Source organism: Glycine max, chromosome 11 (assembly GCF_000004515.6).
Source record: "Glycine max cultivar Williams 82 chromosome 11, Glycine_max_v4.0, whole genome shotgun sequence".
Taxonomy (NCBI): domain Eukaryota; kingdom Viridiplantae; phylum Streptophyta; class Magnoliopsida; order Fabales; family Fabaceae; genus Glycine; species Glycine max.
The window spans coordinates 24,656,948-24,671,415 of record NC_038247.2 but is presented as its reverse complement, the minus strand read 5'-3'; the positions used below and the strand labels follow the sequence as shown (position 1 = coordinate 24,671,415).

Genomic DNA, 14,468 nt, shown 5'->3' with positions numbered 1-14,468 from the left:
TCCTGAGATACTAAATCCCGATTCCTCATGATAGTTTACCCTAATCCTGATCAAGCATCGTCCGCAGATTCCTCTTGTTGGACTAAACTCAACCAGGACCGCATTAAGACACACTTACACAACTAAATTATCGCACCCCGATTCCTCGTGATAGTACGACAACTTAGCCCTGTACTATCAAAGACTTTAGAATAAGACCAGTTTTCACTGTTGAATGACCCTAACAAAGCATGCATCTATGTGATCAAGGTAAAAGCATATTGGAGTAAAAAGCAGATAGCACAGAGAACACACAAAACATCATTAAATAGATAGAAATATATTTACATCAGGTACCTACAGGAAAGATCCAACAGAGGATTTAGCTTTCCATAACCAGGAAGCCTCCTTTACAACAAAGATAAGAACAAGATGAAAGATTGCAAAAATATAAGTGGTAAGGATGTCTCCTTCACCTCTAGGATCTCACAATCACTCACAAACTCATCTCAAGCTCTCAAACTGGCTCCTGCTTCAAGCTCTAGTCTCTGCAGACCTTCACACAGAAAAATCTCTTAAAACTCTCTAGAACTTGGACCTTTCTCTCTCTAGAATCTCTAGACATGCAAAGCTCTGAATCCCAGTCCAAACTCCCTCTCTAAAATCTGATTTCAAGCTTAAATAGGTGGCCCTGTTCATTCTTGTGCACTTAGCGCAATTATGGACCGCTTAGCATACATTAGTGAATTTTGGCTTAGCGCGTGCCTTTCTCGCTTAGCGGATGGACTGAAGCGGTGCGCTTAGTGAGATGAAGTGGTTCGCTTAGCGAACCTGTACAACTCATCTTTTTCCAGAGTTTTCCTCGCACTTAACCCATGAGTGTTGCGCTTAGCGGACACTCACTAAGCCAGCAAATTGGCTTAGCGAGAAGGTGAAAAACAGCACCTTTCAAAGTTTGTCTAATTAACCTGAAATTGAGAGAAAATGATTATTAAACACACAAAATGGAAGTACTAAGTATTTATTACCTATACTTAACAGAAAATACTTATAACACTACAAAATAACCATAAATTAGAAGAGTTTGATAAAATTTACACAAGTTTTATACATAAAAGTTAACCATATTCACCAACTAACAATAGCTTATCTTTTTTACTAGTCGCCCCTAGTTTATCTTGTTATTGCATAATACTTTCTTATTGCTTATCCACTTATCTTGAGTTCTTTTGAACCCTAGCTTTTACCTTTTGCAAACCCCCAGCACGAAAAAACCACAACTTAGGAACCAACATGAGTCATCATTCATCTAATGTTAATGGTGAGGGTACTAGTCATAAGGACCCTCTATCTAAAAATATTAGATGAATTGAGTTCCCTCAAGTTATGGAAAAAAAAAACATTAGAAAGAAAGGAAAAAGGAAAAGAGAGAATAGGAATAAGTCAAGGTGAGAGGGAACAAATAAGGGAAGAAGAAATAAAAAAAAATACTAAAAGAGTTAGAAAACAACTAGCGGGACCAAGAACGGGACGCGTGACAATCAACATTTTTTCGTCAGAGTCAACGTCCAATTTTGGACTGGAAGACCAAGATTGCATGATGGGATAAAATAAAAGGATAAAATTCGTCAATAATTTTAGAAGGAAACCAAAATTGAAATTGAAAACAAGTAACGGGACTAAAAATACAAGTTTGCCTATAATTTAGTATTTTTATTTTTATTTTTGTATATATATTTTTTCGTTTTAATTTTTATAATTCATTTTATTTTTCGGTTTTAAATTGTTTTGAATAGCATTTTGAACAATAAAAAAATTTTAAACGCTAAAAAATTATTATTTAAAATACTTTAACGAGAAAAAAAATAAAATAATCATATATGAGAAGGACTAAACAAATTTTTATTTTTCAGGAAAAAAATATTAAATTATTGGAAAAAATGTATTTAAGAAAACAAAAATAATAACAAAGGACACCGCGCGAACGAAGGGGAAAGAAGAACTGAAGAGGAATCAGAAAAGAAGAAGAAGAAGAAGAAGAAGAGAGTGAGGGCAAAAAAACCCTAGAAACAAAATGGCAGAAAAATTAGCCCCGGAAAAGCGTCACAGCTTCGTCCACAACGGTACCTTTCAATTTCCCTGTCTCAATTTCTCCAATTTTGCTCTGTTCTGTTCTGATTTTCATCAAGTGAATCCGAATCAAACAAACAAACCCGTGTGCGTGTGTGATTTTAGGTCAAAAGGTGTTCGAGTGGGATCAAACCCTTGACGAGGTCAATATTTACATAGCTCTTCCTCCTAACGTTCATTCCAAGCAATTCTACTGTAAGATTCAGTCCAAGCACCTCGAACTTGGCATCAAAGGCAACCCTCCGTATCTCAACGTAACCCTAATTTACCTCCACCTCATTTCCTTTCTCATCTTCTCTTTTTTTGTCATTTTGATTTAATTTTCCTCTTATTATTTGTGTGTGATTTCTCAGCATGATCTTACTAGCCCGGTGAAGACAGATTCTTCTTTTTGGACCTTAGGTAAAGGTTTTAGCTATCCCTAGTTGTTTTTTCTTTTTTCTTTTTTTTTGGCTCAAATTGATTCTTCTATACTTCTTTTGAACTAACCATATTTGCCCTAATGGTGTAAAAGTTTTTAGTGTTTTATGTTGTGATCCCATCAGAAACTGCTATGTATGATAAGTTTGTTGGTTTTCATATTATTTACCTTGAAAGTCAAAGCATAATGATTTCTGATTGGGTGGCAGTGTAAAAACTTTGACACATGTCAATTAAACTTGTATTTTTAGTGTTATTATTTTGGCTTTGGAATCAATTGAGGAAGATTTTTGTTTTCAGAATCAAAGATGAAATAAATGTGATTTATTTGGTGTTGATTTGGTTAAGTTTGATGGTGATGGTGATTTTGGAATTTGGCCTGCAGAGGATGACATAATGCACATAACACTGCAGAAAAGAGATAAAGGTCAGACATGGGCTTCTCCCATATCAGGTCAGGGTCAGTTGGACCCTTATGCTACTGATCTTGAGCAGAAGCGACTCATGCTTCAGAGATTTCAAGAGGAGGTGAGTTTTGCTTTCATCAGAATCCTTTTCCGGCTGTTGGGATTTGGAATGCATTTGCAACCCCATGATATGTCTAACATGTGCTTATCAGCGTCCTTGGTCGTTATGTTCTATTAATATTGTCTTCATATGTTTCATCTGTTGGGTCTAGCCATCTAGCTGCTAGGTTGTGTTCCTCCATTTCCAAAGTGTGTTCTTTGGTTGATATTGTTTTTTTTTCCTAAGCTGTGTATAATGTTGAGAAGAGGATCTGGTAATTAAGTCATTATACTATTATTCATTACTGCACACTAGTTATATGTGGGTAGCTAATGTGGATAAACACAATTGATGTTAAGATGAAAATTCTACTTATTAATTAAGACTACTGACTACCAACACTTGATGCTTTATTGCTAGTTGATGCACTCCCATTATAGTGTTTGTTTGTCCTCGCCATCAAATGACCACTTTGCTTGAATAGTTGGCTTGAGTTTAACTATTAATGAACTTGGCATGCTGCTCCCATTAGACTTCTTCAAGGATATTCTTTAGCTAGGCAGATATTTCTTATTTCATTATTGGATGCACTGATTCGATTTAGAAGTTTTTTGCTAAGGGGTAACAGGAACACTGACTGAATCCAGATTTTATATTCTGATCTAGATCCGGCCAACACTGACTATTCTCCTGTTGAATTGATTCTGTGTCGAATCTCCCCCCCCCCCCCCCCCCCAAAAAAAAAAAAAAAACCGGAAAAGTAATCTTTTGACTGGTGATTCAAATCACATGATGTATCATGTTATGAATCATAGATGACTCTTAATCTTGCAATATATGGATGATGATCTTGTTGCCTCAAATCACTATTACTCATGATTCTGTTGTGCCTCCTGCAGAACCCAGGTTTTGATTTTTCACAAGCTCAATTTTCTGGAAACTGTCCTGATCCAAGAACCTTCATGGGTGGAATCCGATCAGACTGATGATCTTGGATGCTGTAATTTGTATTTGTCTGCTCTAAGATGATGATCGGATGGTAATAATCTGTTGTGGTATTTGTCTCCTCATTGTTAGATGTCATTTAATTATGGTAGTCTTAATGCACTTCCTCTAATCTGTATTGACATCTTGTGGTATTTATTAATCTCTTCTCTGACCCTTGGCATTTAAACATGTATATAAAACATGGAGCATTTTTTAGCCAGACTTGGACAATAATAACTTAAGGTCTGCTGTACTATTTTAAAGTCTTCTATGGGTCACCAATTATCAAACCAGATTGAGGAAGGGTTGGTAGGGATATAAAATATGAACTTTCTGATTGGTGGTAAGTACACTGGTCGTTTCAAACAATAAAAAAGTAAAAAACGTACTGTTTCATGAGGAATTGTGGCAACTGGCAAGTACGATTGCCATCTAATGTATATCAAAACATAATTTCGAAAGAGATAGAAAAACTCCTTCCTCTACACTTCATTTCACGTAGAAACCTAAAAAATCTAAGAATATATAATTTCTATTTATTTTGAATACTAATATAGATTAAGCTTAATTTCTTAGGTTAGAACGAATTTACTCAATCTAGTATTTTTAATCCTTAGTAGTATCTAATTTGGTTAAAGCTGTAACCATGAAAAGTCGGATTGATGTTCAATTTTTAGATAGATTCAACTTTATGGTATACTATCGAAATTTTAACATATGTCAAAGTGTAAGCTAATAATTGACTCGGGAGAATGGTCCATTTGTCAAATCTAATAGTAGTAATTAACAACACTTGTCCATGTCATCTAATCTTAATAATTGACTCAGGAGAATCGTCCATTTGTCAAATCTCACGCACACATATGACTTGTAAAAATAATTAACCACAACCGACAAAGTGTGATTAACTAACATTTAATTTAAAATAACCTCTTAAAAAACATCTAATTTGAAATCTACATACTACAATTGATTTGTCAAAATCAAAACTACTAGTATTATTGTTTTTTGGAATGTTAATTTATCTAAATCTTATTCACTTTTTTCAAGATCTTTCGTATTTTTTATTTGAGATGACCTTAATTAAGTGGAATCATAGAAAAAAATCCTCTAAATATTTAAATGTAAGACTTAAATTGGAAAAAATTGATCCAAATGGCAAATGCTAAATGGTTTTCGACTCTTGTACTGTACCTATAAAGTACTTATAAAGAAGTGAGGTTTTTTTTTACCATTTGAGGATAAATAAACGGAAATTAATTCAAAAAGTATTTCCATTTCATAATTTTGATAAAAAAAAAAAAAAAATACACCCAAATGATATAAAAAAAGAAGAAGTGAAGAGCAACTGACCTTTTCTTGAAAAAAAAAATAGAAAAAAAAGAGTTTAATGTTTATACACAAAGACATACGTAAAGTATTACAGTACACATACTATGAAAAAAAACATTTTATATAAAAATAAGAGAATTAAATCTAAATCATAAAATCAACATAGACAGTTAATGTGATTTTTTAACACTAAATCTCAACCCTCCATGTATGGTTATACAATTGATTTAATCCTTTCATTCTCATACATAGGTTTTCTTTGATATATGATATATATATATATATATATATATATATATATATATATATATATATATATATATATATATATATATATATATATATATATATATTTTTATAAGTGGTAAGTTTTTGTTTCTTATTCTAATATTTTAAGTTTCATAAAAAATTCATTAATTATAAAAAGATTTTAATTTTATATATTATTAGTATAAAATGCTTTATATTAATCTAGTCAAAAATCAGTATTATTATAACTATTGAAATAATTTTTATATTCCTTATAATTAATGAATGGTGGTGTAACAAATAACAATCATTTATAAACTATTGACTCTTATTAAAATAGTTTAGTTTTTATATATTATCATTATATAATAAATTTTGATTGTTATCCAATAAAAAAAATAAGGTATTTAGAAAGAAAAAAAAGGATGGTATGACTATTGCTTTAAAATATGTAGACTACAATCAATTTGACATTTTTTTTTAACTAAACAACCTATGTTTTTCACTTGGGATAATCTTATACGAACAAGATTGGATTACTATTGCCTATAAAAAAAAGATAAAATTACTATTGCCTAACAAAATAAAAAGACAAGAGTACTATATGTGACAAACCTCCCATTCCAAATATTCAACTATGTTAGATACCAACCAATTGGATTCGTGACCTAGGGTAATTCTTACATAAAATTGAGAAACTAAAGTCTAAAACATAATTTTTTCCTTTTTCTTTATTTATCCATTTATTAAAGAGTTTGATATCACTAAGATTATAAAACTGTTTTACATCCTATCTAATCATAAATCATGTTTAAATTACTTTAAGATAATTATTTTAAAAGTCAGTAAATTTATTATATTATGAATTATAATTTGATGATTGTGTAAATTTTTTTTTATCGTTATATAATACTTTTTTCTCTATATTAAAACTGCAATATACTAGTATCTATTAACAATCATTAATATATGGATAAAAAGCCATTTTTGTCTCTCAATTGACAAATTTGTCTTCAATTTAAATTTTAGTCCTCGAAAGTTTAACAGTGTAATAAATCTATCGTTACCGTTAATAAAAAAGCTTACATGTCATATTCAGGAACGAATTTGTCAGCGTTCTACACATTTAAGGACGGATGAAAATGACTATTTACGTAAAATATAATTTAATTTTTATTTTTCCTCCTTTTTAATTGTTGCAAGCATAATATTACAATCAATACTTAAAAAAATAGGAAAACGATATTGCTTTGAAATTTCTATTGAATTATTAATTAATATTATGTTTATTATTATGTTTATTAATCAATATTATGTTTAGTATAATATTATGATTGCAACAATTAAAAAAGATAGATGGATAAATTTATTGTACTTTTTTACTATCTTTCTTGTTTTCATATTTATTACTTGTTTATATTATTTAGGAAAAATACCCTTTTTTAAATAAGAAATGGTCAAAAATTCAATAAACCAATGAAATTTATAAAAAAAAAATAGATGTCGAACAAAAATTTGTAATGAGTACGAACTAAACAAAAACAAAAATTCCAAAATAAAGAGGGTTTTTCTTCTCTTTTTTCGGAAAAAGAGAAGAATTTATACAAAACTGACAGGGGAAAATATAAATATGGACTAAAATTTGAATTTTTGGAGACGAGTATTTATCCTTAATAAATTTTTCATAGTATTGGATTTCTTTTCTTCTCAAACGAAACTGAGATTCTCTAATTCCGTTCCTTCCGTAGGCCCCCAGATCCGTTTTGCCCTATTTCGGAGATGAAGAACCCCAGGAAGAAGAAGAGACCGAAGCCGCAGAAGAAGCTTGAGAAGAACAAAGGCGTTGTTGCTGCTGCTGCTGTTGTTGCCGAGAACGAAAACGAAAACGAAGAAGAAAAGAGAAAACGCAGCATTTTGGAGGCACTGGTTGAGGCCTTCTCCTTGTCTTCAGTCAGGGAAGCTTCCATGGCCTATAACATTGCCGGCGGTGATCCCGACAGGGCTTCGGAGATCCTAAGGAAGGGTTTTTCGGACAGATCCGAGGATTCGTTCTCGTGTTTTTCTTACGGCTCTTCTTCTTCTTCTTCCTCTTCGTCGGGGTTGGAATTGGGTTCGAAAGGTGGTTGGAGGCAGCAGCAGCAGCAGAAGAAGATGGTTGCTTCAACCGGCACTGTTTCAACGGTTTTGGGGAAGGAATATGTGAGGAGGAACAATAATAATATAAGGAACAAAGGGTTAAGTTCTAATGGAGTTTTTGAAATGGAGGAGGCAGAGCAGTTCCTCTGCTCTATGCTTGGCGATGATTCTGATATTAACTTGGCTGTTGTTAGAGACGTTCTTTGTGAGTATCATTTGGCGGATTTTTGTTTTTCGTTTATTGTAGTTTTAATTTGGATAAAAATAAAATTCCATTCGAACAGGATTGACTCCAGTGGAGGATGTTCTAGACCAAAAACAGATAAAATTTCATTCGTACTTCTTTTGGTGTTGTTCTTTAATCAGAATTGGAGTTTTGCCTCGGTGTTGACATTCCATGAAATTTTAATTTGGACAAAACTTAGATAAAATTCCATTGGTGCATTTGGTGTTGTTTTTAATCAGAATTGGAGTTTCACCTCGGTGTTGATTTGCATTTCATGGAATCCTTTGTTATGCGGATTATTGAGGTAAAACTCCAATTCCGATTGGAGAATAACATCCTATAGAACTTGATCAGGAAGATGCAGAATTTGTGGCTGTAGAAACATGAATGACTAGATGTTGTACTTTTGAAAGAAAAAAAACAAAAAAAGAGTTATGATTTCAATTTTGTAATCATTGCCAGTTTTTTAAAACTTGTTTAGGATTCAACCGCTTGATGTGCTTCTAAAAGGAGAATTAGATAGTCTTTTGAGATTACATAGGATTAGAGATTTATTCTCTTCCTTAAAGTGATTTGATGTTACTTTTTAGACTTTTGGTCTTTGCTTGTGCCTTAAAGCAGGCAAGAATTTGTCCTTGCATTCTTTGCTTAAAGCAAAGCCAGAATTTGTCCTTGCATACTTTGCTTAAACCAAGCAAACAAGCTTATTAAGGACATTGTGTATATGAGGTTGTTAGTTATGAAATTTTGTTTTGGAGATTAGCTTCTTTTGGTTTATTATTTATTGATTGACCTTGGGATTTGTCTTTGCATGCAGGTCAGTGTGGAAATGATATTGAAAGGGTATGATGACAATCTGAGATTGTACTTCAGTTATGTCCTTAACACTTGATGTTCACGTATTGTTTTCAATATTGCACTTTTACTTTTAGTCAGTTAATTATTGTGTGTAATTAAAAAAGTTTATTGTTGTCTGTTTGTGCTCTTTTTGTTGGTTTTGTGGTGCCTATGCTAGTTTTGTTATATGATTAGCTAAGTATGATTTTCCAGGCCTCAGATATATTGCTTGATTTAGCTGCTTCCACAAATGAGAAACCGAATACTGCTAGACATCCTAACTACGGAGTGGACAACATAGATGATGAGAGGTTCTTTGCTGACCCCAATGACAGTGTAAGTGCCAGAATAGAATTTTGCTTACTTCAAATTTGTACTTGGTTTATCTTTTAACTTAGCTAACCTCACATAGTGGGATAAGGCTTTGTTGTTGTTTTATCTTTTAACTGGTCATGTGTTCTCTTCTGAAAAAGTCAGTAATATAATTTGCTTAAGCTACTGCAGTTGTACTGTACAGTGTATAGTTTTTATATTATTTATCTATTCACCTCTACTGTGTTGCAATACTCTAGATTTTCGAGGTATTTTTAACTTCATCATCTGTGTCCATACTGTACAGTACTAATTGCCAAATTTTGTCACAGTTGATAGACAGGAGATTAGAGTGCACATCTCTTTCATGGGAAGGTTATCTTTCTAATAATCCATGGTCTGTTGGATCTTTTGGAAGGTAAATTATATCAATGTATTTGGTATGCTGTCAGTCAAATAATTATGGCTTTTTCTTCCCATTTCTCTTTCATGATGCACCTCCTTCCCAAAAAGAGGAAACAATTTTGGTAAAGGATCTATGTATGATTAAAGCCAACATCTTTTAACCTGCTTCGCTATATCATGAGATTTAGCTACTAAAGTAACCCAGTAAATAAAATTATTGAAGGTGAAGGTGAAAATTTGAGTTGGCAATTGAATATTGCCAATAGATATGTCATGGTGCATAAGATTTAAATTGTACCTTTACATATGCATTTATATTCTTCTAGTTTCTAAGTGTCTGCATAGAACTACTAAAGGTACATTCATTTGATTGAAATCCTCTTCAAAGCAGGCTAAACATTATCATTCTCTACTCCTTGTATTAAATTGTAATAGATTCAATCTTGAACTTGAGCTATAATCTTAGCGCAAATCCCTGGTAGGGATACACATGCTGCATTTAAAGCTCAACACCACTATGGTACCTAAATAAATAAGAATATAATAAGAACTTGTAATTTTTTTTTTTTTTGGCTTGCCTGTTACTTTAATATCCTCTAGTTCTAGTATTTGCTTTTGGTCACCATTTACACCTCACTGCATTCGAATCTCAATATCTTCTTAATCAAGGATCTTGATATCTGGAACCTAACTCCACTCCACTAGCTAAGTTGTTTCTTGGTTTTAGGAAATATGCGGAGGTTCTCAATAATTCTAAAGCTAATTCTGCTGTTAGCCCAGGATGTACAAAGTCTGAGATTCCTCAGAAGGTGTTGGAATCTTTGTTTAACATTCCCAAAAGCACTGAACATGACAAAAATACCATGAATTGGAGAAATGTAGTAAAGAAAATTCAGTCTTTGGGACCTGGGTTCTATGTTTCTCCGCATGTTGCAGAATCTCAGCAACGTACTTGTGGTACATAATGACAATTTCTTAAATACTTTTACTTGCATAGGCTTTCCTTGAACAGTATTTGTTGTTAGTGTCTTTGTGGTTCCATTTTATCATTAAAAAATAGTTGGCTAATTTTCAGTAATTGCAAATACCTTTATGAATCTGTTTCATGCTCATTTCTCCTTCTGTTTTACCTTTAATCATATTTGAAATGGGACTTTGTCATTGGTTTTACAAAGTACGTTGGCTTGCAATTCACTCAATTTAAGGATTAATGAAATTAATATGGTCAAGTTACTACCTGTCTTTATGGTGTGGCCAGGTGGCTTGGGGCTTGCCACCCTAGGCAACCTGAGTCAGAGCGAAGAGGATTCATCATGCATTTTTGGCAAGATTACCTCTGCTATATTGGTAGAGTTTACTAGAAAGGGTTGGATCTGACTGGAAAAGGCTGGATATTGTTGAGTATGGACAGAAAATGTGGGATGGGGTCTTCTCAAATATATTTTTTTGCTTGGTATCTGGTCTCGTTTGATTAGTAGGAGCATATAAGAGTATACTTGTTGTATTCCTGTGTAGCTAAAAGTCTAACTATAGTTAGTAGTTAGACAGTTAGTTGTTAGTATGTTAGTTAGGACAGCTGTATTTAGTCTTTTAGATTATCTTTATTTTTAATATAATATGCTTCAATTTGATTATTTCCTTGAGGCTAGCAAATTCAAACTATGACAGCTCATTTGCTTTTTTTGCTTTCCTCATTTGTAGCCAAGGGAGATGAATATCATGTGTTTAGGGAAGATTCAAGGAAGCAATGGGATTCAGTGAAATCTTATTATACGAAAGTAAGTTCACATTTGGCCTTTTCTTGGGATTATTTCCCTTTGTGATCTTTAAGCCACTTTGTTACGGAGTTCAAATGTCAGTTGAGAACAGACATGGGTGCCATTATTTTGCAGGCTGCAACAGCATATACTAAACGGGAACGAGCTTATGCTGCGTATCTTTCCGACCAGGTTCATTGAATAGAACCTTGAAATTTTGTGTGGAGAACACAAGACACTCATTTTGCACCAATAATTGTGATGGTTATTCATAATAATCTTTTGGTGTAATTTATCTTTTCAGTTTACTTCTATGATATAGCTTGAACGTTATTTTTTTTACCCTAAATATTGGTAGTAACTAGTAAGGTTTGTCTGAATGTTTACTTTCTCCTTTCCTCTATATATTGCTTTCTTTCCCCCTTTTATGCTCCTGTAGTGTGGAATTGAGATCCAAATACAACCATGTCTTGTCTGTTCCTTTTCAAGGTTGTTTTATAGAAATATTTTAAGATTTTAATTTCTAAGTTAAATGGTTTTTGGTGGAACACTGATTACTTTTATTGTGTGGTGGTTTATATGTACACTAACTGTATTTTTTCAGATCCTTCAGTATGGTGGGTCACCTTGTTTTATAATGCTAACTATTTCTATGTCTGACTAGGGTAAAGAACAAACTAAATTAGCTCAGAAAGCAGACACTAAGGCCAGCCATGACATATTTGTAGCTAGGTTGGTGGATTTCCCCTTTTCACATTCTTGTGTACTATTGCTTGTATTAAGCTATTGTTAGTGGCATATGCAGAAACAAAGGTATAGAAAATGTGATAACTATTGACTTACATGGGCAGCACGTAAAACAAGCAATGAGAATGCTGAAACTTCACCTTCTGTTTGGATCATATGTTCCCTGTAAGCATTTTTGAGGATCTAGGTTCTCACATTTTCTTGTGACACTAAAACTGCATTGCATTTTCATTTACTTTATCTGATTGCCTTTTATGTCTGCTTCAGCTGTCCAGACTCTAAGGGTCATTACAGGATGTGGATCACATGGTGTTGGAAAGTCTAAGCTGAAACAATCAGTATGGTTTAATCTACCCTCTTCTAATCAATCTTTTATGCTCTAATGTATAGTGAAACATAGTGTTCAATGAATATTTTGGAACTTGGTTGTTAACAAGGAAATTGACTTATTTTTTCTTGTTCAAATCCTAGAAATTCTTGATCATTTTTTGAGGGGACCATAACTGTTTCTAAATGATGGTTCCTTGCCATTTGGTTAATACAGGTTATAAACCTTTTAGATAGAGAAGCAATTGAATGGAGGGAAGAGAACCGGGGAACTGTGTTGATTAAACTCAGCAGATGGAGAGAGTATAGCTTTCTGGACACCAGCAGTGACAGTGACAGTAATGATTAAGCATGTCTAAGTGCATCAGCTTGTTGTACCATATTTAGATCAATTGCCTGGCGAAAATAAATAAATTAGAGCTGTGACATTGACATGTACATTATTTTGTTAGCCAAGCTAGACCTTGGGACATTTTGGGTTTATCATATCATGTAGAGCAGAACCTGTAGCTCAATTGAATCTGGTTGTATGAGTCAGAATTGCATTTCTTGATTAGGCTAATGACCCAGCTGTGTACATACATGAATATGTATAGATGATGTTTGATTTTCAGGATTTTATGTTTAATTTCTCCATATTGTTATTTAAAATTGTGTTGTGGGTGATAATTACACACACTAGTATGCTTGATGCCATGGACATTGGTTGGCTCAAAGGTAATGGCTGTTAATCTCTGGTTAACTTATAAATTTGTTTCAGTTTACGAGCTCACTCCTGCAAATTAAGCTGAATTGGATGTGATGTTTCTTGGTGAACTAGGACAAACTCGGGTGGGATCCCTCAAACTCACGAGTTTATGTCTGAGTTGGCGATTTTCCACACCCATTTTAGAGTGTAACATGGCATGGATTTGTGCTGGTTTCTTGCGCGATCAGGGCTGGCTCACTTTTAGATCTAAGCTCTCTTCATGTTCTCTCTAGCACATCTTCCGTCACTTGAAGGGGTGAAACAAGACGTTTTCTAGTATGCACAAGTCGAAACAACTGTCATCTTGCACAAGTAATTTGGGCCGTTGAATGTGGGGTGAAAAAGTGTATATATATATATATATATATATATATATATATATATATATATATATATATATATATATATATATATATATAACTGGTTTTTTCATATTTATGTCATCTATTTTTTAATTACACATGTGGAAAAAAAGGTACTATTATGAGGACGTAGCCTAACAAATGATTTTGGTGACCTAATTTCATCTTCTCTCGTGAGAAAAAGGAATTTGGTCTTCATTCATCCCACAACCGTTATCGTCGTGAGTGGAGCCCAAGGGGTGTGTTGTCATCTTTGCAGCCTTCCATCGTGATCGTTGTCTTCGTTGGTTGTCTTTATTATTTGTGGTCGACCGTCGTAGATGTGGAACAGTTGAATTTGCGAGTGTTATATTCCATGTCGAAGATTATACAATGGATGAATGTGGCGTTTGACGGCATATCGGTGAACACAAGTATTTCTCTTGTATTGTCAATTTGTAGTTTTTCCTTCGTTGTGTTTTTTTAATAATAGTTGGGAAATTGGTATGATTTCACTTGGTAGTATTTTGATTCACAATTTAACAGTTGGGATGATGTAATTTATGTGGTTCGTTGTGCGTGATGTGAGTTTATATGTGTATTCATCCGATATTTGATCATTTGTAATAGTTTATTCAATTTATGTTATTTTTAATTGATGAAGTTATCCTTTATCTGATTTTTTTGATGAAGATTTGTGGTTGAAATTGGTTTATGGCATAGCTTCAAATGTTGGTTAATTGTATCTTTCAATGTTTTTGATGCACATAAATGTTGCCATAGGGAAAAATTGTTAGTCATGAAGGTTTTGCAAGTATTCCAGAGAGTCAGATACAAAATTTTAATAGTTATCTCCATCCTAATGGGAATTGGGATTTATCTAATATTGAAGACTTTAATTGGTTAGATTGTTGGCACCTCTAATCCTTGTGACTCGCAAGCACAGATCAGCCGTAGTAGATTAGAGCATCATGAAATTGATTTTTTGTTTGTTTGGATTATTATGAGAAGTGGTCTGAAGCCTTATG

At 33.1% G+C, this 14,468-nt stretch overlaps 2 protein-coding genes across 4 annotated transcripts; both read left to right on the top strand.

The window, feature by feature from the left end:
- The first annotated feature begins 1,968 nt into the window (after positions 1 to 1,968).
- LOC100499970 (uncharacterized) lies at positions 1,969 to 4,207 on the top strand. The gene is given in 5 exon segments (NM_001248048.1): positions 1,969 to 2,102; positions 2,215 to 2,363; positions 2,463 to 2,511; positions 2,915 to 3,057; positions 3,936 to 4,207. Coding segments are annotated over 5 exon segments (477 nt in total). The 5' UTR covers positions 1,969 to 2,053; the 3' UTR covers positions 4,023 to 4,207.
- A 3,034-nt stretch (positions 4,208 to 7,241) lies between these two features.
- Positions 7,242 to 12,967, top strand: LOC100791618 (SMR domain-containing protein At5g58720). 3 transcript variants are annotated; one of them, XM_003538243.5, is made up of 11 exons: positions 7,242 to 7,945; positions 8,784 to 8,809; positions 9,017 to 9,139; positions 9,448 to 9,533; positions 10,248 to 10,477; positions 11,222 to 11,298; positions 11,413 to 11,469; positions 11,942 to 12,009; positions 12,083 to 12,189; positions 12,292 to 12,362; positions 12,569 to 12,967. In XM_003538243.5, exons 1-11 carry the CDS (start codon positions 7,384 to 7,386, stop codon positions 12,698 to 12,700), a joined length of 1,539 nt encoding a protein of 512 aa, XP_003538291.1. In that variant the 5' UTR covers positions 7,242 to 7,383; the 3' UTR covers positions 12,701 to 12,967. The 3 variants fall into 3 exon arrangements, 2 of the variants coding, with proteins under 2 accessions (XP_003538291.1, XP_006591213.1); XM_006591150.4 differs by having other exon boundaries at positions 12,071 to 12,189; XR_416863.4 differs by lacking the exon at positions 12,569 to 12,967 and having other exon boundaries at positions 12,129 to 12,189; positions 12,292 to 12,364.
- The last annotated feature ends 1,501 nt before the right edge of the window (positions 12,968 to 14,468 follow it).